We start from the raw sequence: 17,931 nt of genomic DNA, 5'->3' as shown, positions 1-17,931 counted from the left end.
GCTCAATCTCTGGTTGAGTTACTGACATCCACAGATTTTGAGTTAAAGACTTCAAGTTACAAAAAGTCCACCATTTATTCTATTTCAAACCAGCAAGTGACCTGTGCCCCATGTTGCAGAGGAAGACAAAACAACAACAACAACAACCCAGAATCTCAGCCAATCTGACTAGGGGGAAATTCCTTCCCCATCCCAAATATGGTGATCAGTTGGATCCTAAGCATGTGGGCAAGATCCACCAGCCAGACAGTTGGGAAATAATTCTCTATAGTAACTCAGAGCTTTCCCCATCTAGTGTCCCACCTCCGGCTGTTGGAGAAATTTGCTAATAACAGTCATGGATGGGCCACAGACATCATGTGTAACTATTACCCTTTCTTTGACTATCTAAATGCCTAAAGTTAGTTCAAATATTTTTAAATACATGATCATACCAATATATTATGTAGCTGAGGTTGCTGACAAAAGTCTGTGTCAAGCAAAATAAATTAATTTTGATATATTTGGTGCTATGAACAAAAATATATTAGACACATATTTGCCCTTTTCTAATTTGATCCAAATTAACTGATCTCAGCACTATGGAAAATATAATTATCTTAAAATTAATATATTTCAGTGTTTATTGTCATTTCTAATTAGGCTTTGAGAAAATGAAATATGTGTGCCTGTTACTCCAGCAACCTAAAATGGACATTCCTTAATTACACCCTGATGTTCAATAGTGCTTACAGGCAAAGACAATTGATTATGTTGCCTAAATTCATGGAGTCACATTCATACTTCCCGTAGTACCAAACATCTGGACTGATGCATTCATAAATTCCGCAAAGACTAAATGAGTTAATCCCACAGGTGCTAATTATGTCTTCATATGACAATGCCAATAAATGACAGATGAAAGGAAGCTGTATGTTTTTTGTACAATGGTGATATAAATGAACAGAAATGTAGAGATTTCCGCAATGAATCTTTATATTTTCATACTCTTAATAATATCCTACATGCTTTGTATTTAATCTACTTTTAATGTCCAACAATTAATCCATAGCAAAAGAAAATTCCTAAATGATCTTCATGAGAGTGGAAGTCCAAAAGGAGAAAACCTTATTCACTATATGTTTAGGAAATATTCATTGGCCAGATTCTGGCTGCCATACGCAGGTGCCCATAAAAAACAATGTGGGCAGAAGAAGTCTCAGGTTAGAAATCTCCCTACCTAGTTTGGGTGTTTCCAAGAATTTGAGGGGAGGGTTGTCTGTAGATCCACCGCTACCTGTAACAGAAGCCAGAGGGTCTAGAAGCAGGGTCAGGGTCTAGAGCAGAGGTTCTCAATTTATGGGCCGCACCTGCCTGGGAAGGCGTGGGCATGTGCCAGTTGCCTGTCTTTTGGGCAGGCGTATAGTGCTGCCAGAGGATATCCAGAGCACTGCTTAGCCTGGAGGTGGGCAGAAGGAGCCGGGGGACGGATTGGATGGGGTCAGCCATGTGGGTTTGCACACTAGGGGAATATAGGGAGCCTCCCCTGCTCCACCCCCCAGCTCTCCTCCCCAGCTCTGCCCTACCCACTGTAGCACAGGGGTTCTCCTACTTCATCTTTCCCCAGCATCACAGGGCCTCCTGGGCCCTCCATCTACTCCCTATGTTCTGCTCTCCAGTTCAGCCAGGGCTACTCCATTTCCTGCTGTGCTCTCCTCTTTGGCTGAAGCACCCCTTACAGTATCCCACAGGCTCCCCGCCATCCCCATACACCTCCACATTGCAACCCTGTCTGCAGTACCCTGGGGCTTCTCTCGGTTCCCATTCACCAATCCCAGCCCTGCACTGCAATATCCCAGAGACTCCCCTCCATTCTCTTCACCTCATCTCAGACCTGCCCTACAGAATTCCAATGACTCCCCTCCTTCCCCATCCCCCCAGCCCTGCCTTGCCCCCAGGGCTCCCATATAGCTCCATGCCCCCACCCTGCACCAGCCTGGCCCTGAGCCCAGGGTTCTCTCCATACCCCCATCCTGCCCCAGCCCTGACCTTGGGGCTCCCCTCCTTTCCCATCCCCACACCTTGACCCAGCCCTGCCCTGGCCCTGGGGCTCCACTCCATCCTCATTGCCCCACCCCACCCCAGCCGTGCTGCACCCCAGGGGCTCCCATATATCCCCATCCCCCCACCATGACCCACCCCTGGCCTGTTCCCAGGGCTCCCCTCAATCCCCATCACCCCATCCCAATTTAGCCCTGCCCTGTCCCTGGAGCTCCCTTCATATCCCCACCCTGACCCTGTCCAGGGATCCTCTCCATCTCCATCTCCCCACCTTATCCCTGCCCTGCTCTGTCCCAGGGATTCCCCTCCACCCCATGCATCCTCAGATCTCAACCCTGCCTTGCAATGGTATTGGGGCTCTCCTTTATCTCCATGGCTCCAAGGTTGTGACCACTGATGAGCTTCTGAACCATAGACAGATGCAGTCTGTTATACCAATGGCCTACTCTTGTATATATCAACCTTCATTTGGGACCCAGCATGGTGATGAAGAACTTAACCTCAGTGACCAGTAGCATGCCACCGAAACACACTCTATTGCTATCTGTTTTTGACAATATTTTTCTTACTGCAAGCAGCAAAATTGGAAAACTGAGCAGCAAAAGTGGAAAACCTGGAAAGTGTGTGGCAAAATGTATAGTACATTGAACTACAATACAAACCATGCTACAGATATCACACACTGAACACAAGCAGGGACACGAAACCGGGAGGTCATTCCAACTGAGCTGAACCCTCAAGATAAAAACATCTTTGGACTATGGAAACAGAGAAAAAAGCAACTCACAGACAGCAAAATTATCAGTTAAAGCTCCATCTGTTCTCTCTTGTTTGACATTTATATTGCAAGCTTTTTTGAGCAGGGTCCTGCTTTTTGTTCTGTAATTCTGCAGGACCCTAGCAGAGTGGGAGCCTAAGTGCTACACTAATTAATAAATAGTAAGAGTGAAAATAGCTAAACACAACAGAGGACATAGCCAGTGCTACCACTTTAAAGTTGTAAAACTATAAAATACTACTTTTAAGTGAGGAAATAGTTAATCAGTTGCCTACATACTAAAATGATGGGCACATTAGAAATGTGATAGTCACAGAAGTCACGGATTCTGTGACTTTCCGTGACTTCTGCAGGAGCCCATGTGGCTGGCCCGGGAGCCCCCTGAGCAACTTAGGCAGCCCCTGGGCAGTCACACCAGCTGCTGCTGGGGCAGTCTTGGGCTCCCCTACCCTCCCCCAGCAGCAGGAGTTTGGGGGGGCTCAGGTGTGGGGATTGGGGTGCGGGGTGGTGCTTACTGGGGGACTCCCTAGAAGGGCATCAGGAACTCCCCTCCCTCAGCTCCTAGCTCTACTTGCTGCCTCCGCTCGCAGGCACTGCCCCCACTGTTCTCATTGGCCATGGTTCCCAGTCAATAGGAGCAGCAGAACCAAGGCTTGGGGCAGAGTGGAGGAAGCACATGATGCTAGGAGCTGGAGATCACCGCTTCCCAGGAGCCAGGTAGAGAATCTGGCCCAGCCCCGCCAACACCCCCTCCAGCACCCCTGGTGCCCCCTGGGCCATGCCCCCTCCCAGAGCAACTGTGGCAACCCCAAATTTTAGTCAGGGGTATATAGTAAAAGTCATGGACAGGTCACTGGCTGCGAAGTTTTATTTACTGCCCATGACCTGTCCATGACTTTTACTAAAAATACCCGTGATTAAAATGTAGCCCTAATAATAGTGCACTAAGCACAGTGAAAATCAAAAGATAAGGTTAAAATCTAGAAAATATACCTGAAGGTTTTTGTATTTCTGAATAGGAACCTTTCAGATTTGATCATAATTTCCATAGCTGACTTTGCTATGTTAAGACTATTAAATTTACTATTACAATGACATGTTGAGATTTCTCCTACTTACGTAACCCACTTGTCAATGTGTCTTACAAGTCCTCCCCTGTGCTAATCCACAAAAGAGATGAGTTGTTACACCCCACAGCTACGGAACATTGGCTCTTTAGCTCTAACAGCTCCTGCTTTCAGCTCTGGAGGCTCCCCGTTCAATTCACTGTGTGCCAGCTAATATGGTAGCCATCACATAAGTCAGGGCTTGTCTGGGATTGATGGATTGCTGTCGGACAAGCTTTTTGTTGAGCAGCGGAATTATGTAACCCACTGGTGAGCATGCGTTACAAGGTCCCCCCTGTGCTAGTCCACAGAGTTTATGAGGTGATATATCTGGAACCAAAGCTCTTTAGCTGGGGACTGAATTAACTCATGTCTTCTGTGGATCTGAACAAAGGAGGTCCTGTATTGCACACACACCACTAGTGGGTTACTCTTAATTTATACAATTTATACTGGGACTTAAATTTCTGTTCCGGGATGTCAAAGTTTAAAAAAATCATTATTTATGGTTTTGGTTTATTACTGATCAACGATTACTTAGCTTTTTGTAACATATCTATATATTTTAGGGATTTAAACTGCCACCCATCACCATAGTATCAGAGCATCTTCCACTTGTAATCAATAGCAATAGCAAAGACCCTAATAGGCTACATGGAGTCTTTTGTGTTTGTTTGTGATTCAGAAGTAGGAAGCGGTGTTGGTGTTGTGTCATTCTTACGGTGGAAAGGCTTCATGTGATAATGATTTTCCCTGTGTGGTATTCTACTGCCATATACCCACAAACAGATCTCCCATTAATATGATAATAGAATACAATTCACGGTAATTAAATTAGGCTAGCAAAAGGTTAATATAAGAGGTATATCAGGAAATGATGATGAAATTAGACTATGCAATTATTTTCCAAAGGAAGCGGATGGGAGCCCCATCACATGAGGAGTTTAAAACTGGACTAGATAAAGTACTACAGCCCATGGCTCAAGCCCTGTGAATAGGTCTGTGATGCAGGGCCAGAAAGGGTCACACAACTAGCAGGCTAATTGACCCAGATTCAACCTTTAGAGACACATTAGTAGATAATGATTGTGGGTTTACATATATATTGCTAGACATTAGACAATGTAACCAAACAGTTCCTGTCTCTCCTCCGGCCGTTTAGGTTGGGTTAGCCCTAGAAGACATAGAGAGTTTGCACATTACAGCAGTTTCTACTACTTTTTGAAACCTAAAGCTCTCTCTCATTTGTGTGTATGTTTACCTGATTTCACCTGGTAAATAACACTCATTTCTTTTTCCTAGTTAATACACCTTTATTGTAGGATTGGTTACAAGCCCTGCCTTTGGTGAAAGACCTAGGATGCACTCGACCTGGGGGGAATGATTGTGACTGGGAGTAACCTGAATATTATTGTGATTTTTGGTACAAAGGCAAGATTGCCTAGGTGGCAAGGTAGATCAGGGCACTCAAGGGGGCTGTCTGTGACTCCATGTTAAGGCTTTTATAGTGCTTGAGGAGTTCACACTTGATACTTGGTTGGTCAAATCTAATTGTAGAACACACAACCAATTTGGGGTTTGTGTCATGTTTCTTAACAGTATGCCCTGAGATTGGAACTCCTGGGTCATGAGCCATTCCAGACAGCCTGACAAAGTCAATGGAAGTTTTGTCAGAGTGCATCTTGAGTTAAAACTGCAGGATTTGGCCTTGAAGTGAGACAGGTATTTAAAATTTGGGGGAAAGTAGAACACAGTGTGAATTTAGGGCCAAATTCTATAATACTTAGTCAGATACAAGCAGCTGCTGAATCAGTGAGAGCTTCGAAAGAATAGGACTGCAAGATTTGGCCCTAAATTTAATCATTCAGAGCACACAAGGAGTTAAGATATTATATGCTATAAAAAAAATCCATGGCCTAATTGTGATAGGTGCTGAACACATTGGTCTGATTCTCAGCTGGTGGAAATTGGCCTAGCGCCATGAAAGTCAAAGGAGCTATGCTGATCTCCTCCAGCTAAGTATTCAGTTCAATACTGGTTTCAGTAGGAGTTGAGCATGTTCCTCACATCTCAGAATTTAAGATCCATATTCATTTAAAAGAAAGAAAGAAAGAAAGAAAGAAAGAAAGAAAGAAAGAAAGAAAGAAAGAAAGAAAGAAAGAAAGAAAGAAAGAAAAGGAGTACTTGTGGCACCTTAGAGACTAACCAATTTATTTGAGCATGAGCTTTCGTGAGCTACAGCTCACTTCATCGGATGCATACCGTGGAAACTGCAGCAGACTTTATATACACACAGAGAATATGAAACAATACCTCCTCCCACCCCACTGTCCTGCTGGTAATAGCTTATCTAAAGTGATCATCAAGTTGGGCCATTTCTTTTCTTTTTGTGAATACAGACTAACATGGCTGTTACTCTAAAAGAAAGAAAGGTTTCACCGACTACTTTCTTGAAATGAACATTTATAAAAGAGTTTTAGCAGCTGAAGAGAAAACCACATTCATTACCCCCCCACCACCACCACCACCACTGAAGTGAGAAAAACAAACAAGGCCATAAAAAGAACACTCAGCTGTCCAACCACCTATCAGCTATACCATATATAACAATATGCCCCTTCTTTCTTCGCAGAAATTGACTTGGTCTTGTAAAACTATTTTAACACACTCAGCTTTCACCCTCTTTGGACCATAATTATTTGCTACCTAATAAATTGTCAACAGTTATCAAGTTTGTTTTCCAATACATTTAGCCTTGATGACTGCTAAAAACAATAATACTTAAATTCGCAGTGCATTTGAAAGAGATCACTTAGGAATATCCTGAAGTGGTCCTCATTAAAGACTTTAAATAGAATGCCTTATGGTCCAGTTACAAAGATATAAAGACACTTAATTATCCAGCTGCAATATAATTCTGTAAGTTTCTGCCTGAGACAGCAAATTTGTGAGTAATCAGTCATTCACCGAGAACTGAAAATGGAAGGATACTTTTACAAGCTGCTACAAGAGAGATAAAGGCACAGTCTTTGTTTAATATCTTGTGTCCCTATTTCTTTAATTCATTTAAATTTTTTCCACACAGACACCCTCATGTTCATTTAATTTTTCTGACTGAACCATGATATTTACACAAAGTAATGTTTCATTAACAAGGCAATGAGTGACATTGTCAATGTTGTTAGTTGTTTCATGTATGTTAATATTCCATGTAATGTCTTCAGCATGAGTGAATAATACTGTTTTCACAAGACAGATCTGAGACAGATTGGTTGTTATGTTCTCTGAGACTGGATGGGCAATTGATTTCAGAATGAGCAGTTAACTGAAATGAGGAAAAGATAAAACTATTAAGCCATTTCTGCTCCAACACTAATAGATATTGACCACTAGCTGTCACCATATGCAAGTTAGCACAGGTACAACAGCTGAATCCTGGCTTGTCAAGTGAGACGCTGACAGAAATACTAGATACTGTACATTTTAGCTGCTTTATTTAATTACTGTTCTTGACTAACCTGCAGTCTGAACAGATCGCGATACTTAACTACTCTGCTTTGTTATATTTGTTATATAGGTCATAATTTGGGAAGAAAATTTGCTTGTGCCTGAGAGGCTGTGAAGTTTTTATTTGTAGCTATTATTAATCATCATTTATATTGGTTTTTTTAACATACGAAACAAAAGGTACTTATCAGAGCCCTCTAGGCAGCTCTTACAAATACCAATACAATAAATCAAAAAAGAAACAGCAGTCCTCTGTCATCCGATACCAGATAACTAGGAAACACACACACAGAAAGCTCATGCTCAAATAAATTGGTTAGTCTCTAAGGTGCCACAAGTCCTCCTTTTCTTTTTACACACAGAAGTGCTGATGGTGCCCACAGTGCTGTACATAGCTAAATTGCACCTATGCAGTCCTGACCCAGACTGTGTGATCATGTAATACACTTTGTGCGGGCTGACCCCTACATCCCCATGGAACTCATCCAAGTCAGTGGGGCTGCACACAGGCAGAGGAGTCTACCTGAATATGAATGGCTCTCATTGTGATATCTAGGCCTACATTTTTGCACAGCTTTCAGACTCGGAATACTACAAGCTTTGGGAATTCTATGTGAAAAACTCATTAAAACTTATTCAGAAGGTGATATTTTTATTTCTCTTTTTTTAACCAAGGGCTACTTTTATTTTTGCAAGCATCAGATTCCAACACACACATTTTCTCTTTGGGAAATGTAGTTTTTAAAAATGTTAATGCTTCAGGTGTTGCTTCTTTGACCCTTTTAACATCCATTGACTATTTTTTTTAACAGTATAACCAGTTATCTATAGATTACAAACCCCTAAAAGAGTGGACTCTCCGTCATTAGAGCTTTTTAAGAATGGGTTAGACAATGGCCTTTTGAGGTCCCTTCCTACGCTTTTATGACTCTATGAAAGTAGAGCAGAGGGCACCTTTTATGCTCCTTACACACACACACTCAGCATCCAAAAGTAATTTGCTTCTAACTGTGGGGAATCAATGTCAGGTTTAAAGATAAAAGAGCTAATGTGGCAGGCAGAATGGCTTGGACACAGGAAATGAAGTCAGAAGACATGGGTACTGTTCCTAGCTCTGGCACTGAGCCACTGTGTGACTTTGGCAAGTCACTTAATTTCTCTGTTCTTTCCCAATCTGTATACAAAAAAAGAATGAGATGGGGAAAAGTAATTAAACTTATCATTTTTATAAGGTGTTTTTATATTTATGGATGAAGAGTGCCAAGTTTTATTAATAATTGCAAAGTGTTATTTATTATTAGCAATAACATTTACGTCAATTTGTTTCCAGCACTGCTAATGTACCTCATAGCTGCAATCAAATATAATATAATCTTGTAGATGTCAGTGAAGCAGGAAAGAAATGTATCTGTTTCTTCCAAAAAAGAATGATGTCTCTGGATGCACGCTGTGCTACAGGTCCCTGTCTAGCTGGCAAAGCTCCAGCTGTGCCACAAAACAAAACGAAACAAACAAAAAACTTTTGGCTCAGTGGTATTAAGGGTGGGCTGGGCAGTGGAGTCAACAGCTTAATGAGAGGAAACAAATAACTAGGGAAATTGTACGAGCCAGAGAAGAAAGTAATTAAATCTATCGTCATTTTAAAAAGGGGTTTCAGAAGAATACAAATGTTCCTGTCTATGTCATTCAATCTATTTCCTTTTCCATTCTGACCATATTAACCACAATAACTCTCAGTTAATTCTATTCCAGAGACACTGGCATCAATTTACTATACCAAATTTGCCTTTATAAACATAGCTTTGATACTAGGATTGAAAATAACCTCTTGGGTCACCTAAATCCAACTAACTCTTCTGATTGGGATCTTTCTATACCACTGGCTCATGTTATCTATGTTCTTTTTGAAGTCCCATAGAAAACTGGGCCAACATCTCTGTTGGTGTAACTCTACTGATGTCAATGGAGTTATGCCAGCCAAAACTTTGGCCCTGTGTCTGTGGTAACCTTTAGGTCACTTCCTTGAAGTTTCAGTTCATTTCCCACAGTCTTAAGCTTACACTAAAGTTACATCACAGCTACTGAAGGCAGAGAAAAAAGAATAACTATTTACCGATTAGGGGTTTGAATACATAAATAATTTGTCTTTTTTAACATGTATCCTGTTAAAACAAAGATTTGCCCCTACTTCATTTTCTTGCATAATTTGGTAAGATATGAAAACTACTCATAACCCAGGAGACTTGTGATTTTCAGAAACCTAAATATCTCACCCACTCACTGAATGATTTAGTTTGTGAACTCAGTAGATACTTCTAGGGAGGTAAATTCCTAGCATATGTGTGTATTGTTTTGAGACTTAAGCCAAACTTCTTGTCAGCATTCAAGAGGAAGCTAATGCCTCATTTCTCTCGTTAGGAGGCCACAAAACCAGACATCAGTGAACAAACTTTCTTTCCTATTGCATTAGTCCTCTGAAACACACAGCATTAGACCTAACATTTTAACAACTATGTTATTATGTAGTCTGACACACAAAAGAAAAAATAACAACAGGAAAAATGAATAACCACATTGATAAAGAACCCAAACAGTCCTTTGGGGTTTTTTAGACTCCCTTTTAAGTGGGGGAGGGGAAAGGGGTAGGCCACCTATCATATTATTTAAATTTGTTTATAATATGCAAAGTAAATTTAATATTATAGGCACAATACAATAATAGGGTATTTTTTGCTAGGCAGGATTTTCTATTGCTTTCTGTTGGGACAAATTCTACAATCTACTAGTCAGTCACTGGCTTCCCCTCTCCATATGGGCAATACCTCCATTGAAGCTGATCTTGCTGGCATTCATGTATGAATTTCATCGGAAATCCACCAGATCCTCAAACCATGTCATGTACAACCACTGCTCCAAATCCTCCCCATCTCTGCATGCGGAAGGGGCTTCTGCAGTCGTGGGGATGCATCTTTGTCACCAGTAAATTTGGAGGCCTTTGGCCCTACTTTCCTGTTCCTTTGCTCCTCTCTGCATTGTGGATGGGAGGGAAGCCTTTGGCCCTTATCTATGATTGGATTTGAAAATGATTTAATCCTAAACAAGTTCCCTTAAAATTCCATAATGCACACCAGTCTTTTAACAGGAAGGCTAGTTTTTGAAAGACCTGTTATTTTAGAAATGAGTTGGTGCCAAAATTCCCCACTGCCACATTAAAAAAAAAAAAAAAAAAGTTTAAACAAACTATATGACAACTCTGTTAGCAATAAATATGGACAAACTCGAGATGTCTGGGGCCCTGTGATATTATGTATATTTGTCCTATCCATAGGTTTTCTGATCTAGTGGAGAATATATTTTTACAGATCAGCATAAACTAAAGCCATAGAATTGATCACACTGGCAACACTGAGTGGTTGGTTTTGGAATCCAGACTGAGAATTGGTTGGAAATTTTACAGGTGGCCCCGGTCTGAAATGTAGTCTGTACCAAACCCGGAGATGTAAACACCCCAGGTATTTGGGGAATTTGAAATTCAGATCTAGATCCAAATTTTGCAACTTAGGTTCACCTCTACTTGGCTGTGTGATTGGCTGTGTGACCTTTACTCCCATTCTCTCATTTGCCTTTATACACTGAGAACTTTCAGAAATTCCTTCCCTTGGCCTAGCAATAGTGAAAATACTGCTGTAGACCAACTGTAAGAATTGTTATCACCATGTCATCTAACCTGGCTCATGTCATCTGACCTTGACAAAAGCCAAACAGGCAGGCAGTATCAGAGCTTATTCTCTTAGGGCCGTATTTTCAAAGGTATTTTGGCATCTAGAGAAGCAGATAGGTACCTAGTGGGATTTTCAAAAGCACCCAAAGAAGTTAGACACTTTTGAAAATCTCATTAGGCACATATTGCATCTTTGGGCACCGATATGTGGGCACTTTGAAAATCTGGCCCTCGGTGCCTTGTTTAATCAAATAGGCATGCTGCCTCTGAAAATATTAAACTACTCCCCTCCCCCCCACCCCCCCCGTGTGCAGAGTTTATGCTAGCTGCTCAGCAGAGTTGCTGACTCAGATGGCTGGGGTGAATTTGCAGTGGTCCTAGCACCATCAGCATCAGTATGGACAGCACTGGCCCTCCAGTGGGAATAGGTTCACATCAATTCACATTTACAATACTATTATTATAAGGCAAAAGACTAGAAACTATTCTTTTTAAATGAAAGCTGAGATTGTCTTTTGCATTCTTAGGTCTGTCAAATTAAAGGGATTCTGTGACTGAAACTTTTTGGGACTATGAAGGCTGGCTCTGTTCAGAGGAAAGTGTGATCTGCCTATAATCGTTTATGGAATAACATGTCCATTGGGTAAATTTCAACCCAGTCCCAAGAATGGATAGTTAGTTAATTCTTGTCCTGAAGTTTGAAGATTTATATCCCTTGTCAATTCTCACCCTACCTAATTTGAGTGTAGATATTGTTGTTATTCACATAACTGTCTAATCATTTTAAAATCCGACTGAGCTCTTTGTTTCAATAATATCAAGTGGCAATGAGTTCCAGAGGTTAATTATTTTCTTTTATCAGTGAAAAAAACTGCCTTTTCATTTGATTAGATACTCCTGTGTTTGTGTTTTATAATAAGAGGTAAGAAGGGAGTGTCCAATTGCTCTTCTTTCTACCATTCATTATTTTATATACCTATATCATGTCAACGTATTCCTCTCACTTTTGACAAAATAGTCTTATATTTATACTCTCTCCTCAAATAGAAGTCTTTCCATGTCTCTAATAATTTTCATTGCCCTATTCTGGAGCATTTCCATTTCTTCAATATCTTTTATGAGATCAGATAACCAGAACTGAGCACAGTATAAAAGATATGGGCATACCATTAATTTATAAATAATATTTTAATTGTTATTATCTATCACTCAAAAAATCTTACCCTAACTCTATGTTTTGAATGCTAGTACACAGATAGCAGATATTTGTGTTTAACTAATTAAAGGGTACTTTACATATTTTCCCTGAGTAGTTATGGCTAAATTACAGTAGTTCCAATTGTTTTTGCCAGCATGCATACCTTGTACTTGACACAGGCTTCAGTATGTATAATAATTATTTTCACAAATTGATGCTGGTAATAATTTTTTAAAAATCAGCGTATGTGTCCAAGATTTCTTTAAAATGGTGTGGTGTTCTATGTTAATGTTGTTATTTTAACAAAAGCTTTTCTGTGGCTTTTTTTAATTCTGAGAAACAATTTATTTCCTAAACTTGTAAGTCATATAGATTTAAATATATAGCAAACAGGTATTTCTGTGAAAGTGCTCTATCTCTATGTAAACTGATCTAGGTATTTACAATATGCCAATCAACATAGTATCCAAGCATGAATCTGAGTCAGCTACTAAATACAAAGAGATATGGGGAATGAGATGGAGGTGTCTAAACTTAGGCTACCAAGTCTACATTTAGACATGTAAATAGCTTGAGTTTCAAAAGCACTGAGCACATAGTAGCTTTCATTGAATTCAATGGGAGTTGTTTGGTGCTGAGCACTTCTGAAAATTCACTTATCCAGGTACCTATATATGGACCCAGTAGCCTAAGTTCTGATTTTTTTGAAAATCCTGGTTCAAAGTCTTTATAAGAACCAATTGATGTCTGAAATCTCCATAATTAAGAGGAAAAATATTTTGTTTGAATCTAATTCAAGATGGCTAGAAAATCTGTTTTCAGTCTTTACAACAGCTTGCAGTTCATCTCTGTATGAAAATAATATCTCTCTCACATTGATATTAATTTCAAAATGCTCCTGAGCGCTGTTAAAACAGGCTGAGCAAAACTCTGCCAGATTTCCTTGCCAGAAGACCATAAAATACATTAGAGGATTTGAATTGCTTCACAATGCTGAACTATTGGTATGAGAGCATACTGTTTAAAAAAGATTTTATTTAATTTAAGGTGCTGAAGAACTGTTTAGCATGGAATAAGTCAAAGCAACAGAGAAAGGGAAGATTTAGAATGGACATGAGAAAAAAGCATGCCATCAATAGGATCGGAATGTGAAAAAAATCTTCCAAGGGAAGAAGATGGAATCCTAGTCGCTGGAACTATTCAGATACAAGCATCACAAGGGGCATGGGAATGTTCTCAAGGGAACAAACTAGATTGGATCATCTATTAGATCTTTTTGACTCTTAGTTCTATCAGACTACAATGATGCAGGTGCCAGTTTTTTTTTACCTGCACATCTCTATGCATATACTTGCACTGGTACAGGAATCAGTTATATAATCACAAGTCACATATGCTCTGGACTTTCTCTCTAGAATGTCATCCCTCAGCCTCACTTGCCTGTTCAGCTATTGGCCCATCTTCTTTCTTCCCTTCATCTCTAAACTCTCTGAATGTGCCATTTGCTGCCTTTGCCTTGTGTGCCTCTCCTCCAACTTGCTCCTGGATTTTCTTGACAAGGTTTTTGATGACCTCTTCCTAGCCAAATCACATATCTTTAATTTCAACCTCCGCTTTGACCTCCCTGACATCCACAATATCTCCTCAACAGTCCATATAGAACACATAGACAAAGATCATCTCCCTTACTCATTGTTCTGATCATGTCATCTTCCCCTTGAATTCTCACTGGAATTTCTCTTTGAATCCATCTCCTCCTCCTCAGCAACTCTTGTCCTTGTGCTGCAAGACTCTGCTTAGCCTATCTTCTTCTGAGCCCTTTTCACACTCTGCCGCCACCTCCTTACCTCATGATGCCACCCTTTGACAAACTGTTTGTCCTTTTCTCCTACAACAACTCTATGTTTTCTTCCATGCTACATTTGATGCATGGAATGCCTCTCCTGAGTTGGTCTGCAGGGCCTGAGAATTAAAGGTCTGAGAATTAAAATCATTCCGGAAGAAGAATTTTTTCGTGATACTACAGGAATGTGTTGACTAATAATTGCAAGCATGTTAAGCAACTAGAGATTGCCCCTCAAGAGCTAGACATCTAATAATAATACATTTTAAAATGCTTTATTAAGATGTAACCAATGATAACCCTGATGACTGGCCATATAGTCTACCCATTGCCTCTGCCATTTTTGTCTGCCTGGGTTTGGATTGTAATGTCTTCAAGGCAGCACTTATTCCATCTTCCATGTTTGTTCAGTACTTACCACACTACGGGTGCAACTGGAAACAAAGAAATAATAAAAAAAATAGAAAAATAAGGAGAAACGTAATATTCAGAAAATATCTGAAAAACAACAAGTCATAAGGAGTCAGATCCTCCGGGGCTATAATTTGGTATCACTCAGTGGAGCCAATTTACATCAACTGAAGATTTGGCACAAGAGCTTCAACCAAAAAGTCAAACATACTTGTTGGCATCAGGTTCACTCTCAGCAATATCTCAAGAACTATCCATGTTCAAATGTTCTCCTAAGCTACTTTGTCCTTGATTACCTCAGAATGTCAGAGACTCTTTTCTTTTTTGACCTATACAAGTAAATTTGACCCTCCCCTCACCAATGTGTCACTCTAGTGCCATGGTTCCCAAACTTATTCCGCCGCTTGTGCAGGGAAAGCCCCTGGCGGACCGGGCCAGTTTGTTTACCTGCCTGCGGGCCGAGGGACATACTGGCCGCTGCTTCCAGCAGCTCTCATTGGCCTGGAGCAGCGAACCGTGGCCACTGGGAGCCGTGATCAACCGAACCTGCGGACATGGCAAGTAAACAAACCGGCCCAGCCCGCCAAGGGCTTTCCCTGCACAGGTGGCGGAACAAGTTTGGGAACCACTGCTCTAGTAAGAAATTTCTGAGACTTTTAGAGATGTTACTCTCTTACCTCCTTCTTTGGAGCAAAGATTGACCAGACTGTGAACTGTGTCCATCAGTTCCAGCTGTTGTTTCTGCAGGACACTGTTGTTGTTAGTTGCCTTGTTTAACTGCTTCTCTAGCTCCTGGATTATGTAACTTTGGCGTGAGACTAAGCCTTGAAGGTTCTCTTTTTCCTCCTTCAAAGTATCCAACTCTTCTTTATGCCTTTCTTCCATTTCTAATATTTTATGCTCAAGTAAGCTTTAAAAAAAAAAACAGACATTAATTAGTATTAATATACATTGGTACAGAAGCTGGTGCTGATTTTATCATTTGGTTGTATGCAGAGTTCAGCACATGAATTACTCATGTTTAAAAAAGGCGATAAACTCATAGCCATAACTTCACTTTAAAACGTTAGCCAAGGGGTTGGTATATTCCATCTAGCATCTAAACATGATTGGCATCTAGGATCTCGCTTTCTAAACAGTGCAAAGTATGTTACAGGTGCAAAAGTACACGTGATTGCATTCCTAATTTGTACATCCACCTTAGGGAACTGCATGCACAAGAGGTCGGTTATGTACCTAGCTGGAAATTTGTACATGTAGTTATCCACTTTGGGCAGATAGTTAAGCATCCAAATAAGGCATGCAGTTCCAACTATATTTTTTGCATGTGCAAAAAAGTTGTAGAGTCAACTTTGGAGTTGGAGAGGGAGAAAAGATGAACAGGGCATGGAAGTTGTTGGTGGAGTGGATGTGGCAATGTGATAAGAGATGGGCTCAGTGGGGTAGGCTGGAGCAGAATTGTGTAGAGCTGTGAGCACAAGAAGGTAAAAACTTGGGAACAATGGGGAACCAGCCAAGGGATATGGAGCCAATACTAAAAAAATCTAAACAATAGTCTAATGGATTCAAGAAAGCATCTTTGAAAGAATATAAGAGAAACACAGAACAATCCCCAGACTACTTGCATCTATTTTTATCATATGGTCTCATATGGAATCCTCCCATAAGCTTTGGCTTATTAGCAGTGCATTACATTTGCAGAGCAGGAGGCTCCTAAATTGCAATCTAAGGCCTTGATCCTACAAAGACTAATGCACGCCTTGTTAGGACCAGTGCCTAAAACTGTAACTTTGTTCCCTTGTGCCATTGTCTTATGTTTTCCTTTCAAAGACTCCTGTGAACTCTTCTAATTGCTTCACATGAGACTTGATATGCTAAAATATTGAGAGAAACAAAGAAACATAGCCTGCAGTCTGTCTGATATGAAAGACACTGTCTCTTATAATAATTAAATGGAAAATTAGAGTTACAGCTGACAAATTTACACACCTTTGTAGTGAAGAAAATGATCCTGAAAATGTACTGAAAAAGAGATAGTTTAACTGGTTTGTGTCTAGGCATGCTAACAAGATATAGACATCTTATATAACCTTGGAATAATCAATCCAGTGCAAATAACTTCCAGATCATTAGAATGTAATGCATTATAGGACAACTTTAGTTAAAAATAACCCAATAATCAATTCAGTACTTTGTATAAACTTTTGTATAATTTTAATAAAATGTTGTCTCATGTCATAATCGTGATTCTCAACTTGTAGGGTCTTGGGAGATTTTAAGTGGCTTGTGAAGATGGGAAAGGAAAATTTGCACAGGTGAGCGGTACCCACTTCCATATCGCAAAGGAGTTTCTTTTCCCAAAAGGTAAATCAGGAAGTCGGATTCTTAATGTGGGATCCCTATTTTGTCAAAATCCCTCATAAGGAACTTTTCTTGCACAACAAAAAAATGAAGATGATGACTCATACGGTAACTCAGAGGCCTTCTGAATTCTCATCGTTTATATCTCCTCAGCCAGGAAAATCTTGAGTACAACTGTAGAAAAATAACTGACTTGCTTTCATCAAATGTTATGGCTAATTTTAGAATAAATGTATGCAAACACTTTCCCCCTCCTTGTACTCCTTCCTCTTCCCCCCGCCCCATGTTCATTTTATAAAGATCAAAAGGAGTTGTGGATGCAACAGGACAGCTAGGATATATGTAACTACCATCCTATAATCTTGTCAGTGCCGATACTTCGGCATTATTGTAGGAGTTCAGCAAATCAAGGTTTTTATTAATATTAGATAAAGAAATGAAAACCTCCCAACTGCTGAACTTCTGATCAGTGATTCTACTGTATATGCCAAAGGAGGTGTTTCTCATATCATGAACCCAACCATTGATCTCAAACTTACCAATAGGCCACTTCCTATCCAAGTTAATCCTAGATTTTATTTATTTTCTCTTTCTCCGCACCTTGGTTTTTACTGCTGGGTAATAGATGAGTGGCAAAATGCCTATTTTATTTCAGGTCATTTAAGCTAACGGAGAAATGTAATAAAATCCTTATGGAGTTGTTTCTATTAAATATCATGGGGTCTTAATGTGAGTTGTTACAAATGATAACAGTGTAAAGATTAAACTCAGACCCTGGATTTGCTGTACACACTAGAGTAATATAAAGCTTAAAGCTAAAACAAAACAAACCCCTGAGTAAATCCAATAGCAAATCTCTTTTCCCCAGACGTTATGAATTTTGCACTTAACAGGACACTCAAGGAAATATATTGTGCAAGCTTGTCCCATCCTTTTCTGTGAAAGCCAGGCAGAGCTACATAAGCA

General features: G+C 40.2%; 1 protein-coding gene across 1 annotated transcript in view; it reads right to left on the bottom strand.

Annotated features, from left to right (window-relative positions):
- Positions 1 to 17,931, bottom strand: part of ANGPT1 (angiopoietin 1) — a 203,668-nt gene that overhangs the window by 66,715 nt on the left and 119,022 nt on the right. Inside the window, exon 4 of the mRNA XM_077808861.1 lies at positions 15,282 to 15,514. Within this exon, the coding sequence (XP_077664987.1) occupies positions 15,282 to 15,514 (233 nt within the window). The remainder of the gene's footprint in view (positions 1 to 15,281; positions 15,515 to 17,931) is intronic.

Source organism: Eretmochelys imbricata, chromosome 2 (assembly GCF_965152235.1).
Source record: "Eretmochelys imbricata isolate rEreImb1 chromosome 2, rEreImb1.hap1, whole genome shotgun sequence".
NCBI lineage: Eukaryota > Metazoa > Chordata > Testudines > Cheloniidae > Eretmochelys > Eretmochelys imbricata.
This window is presented reverse-complemented; position numbering and strand designations above follow the sequence as displayed.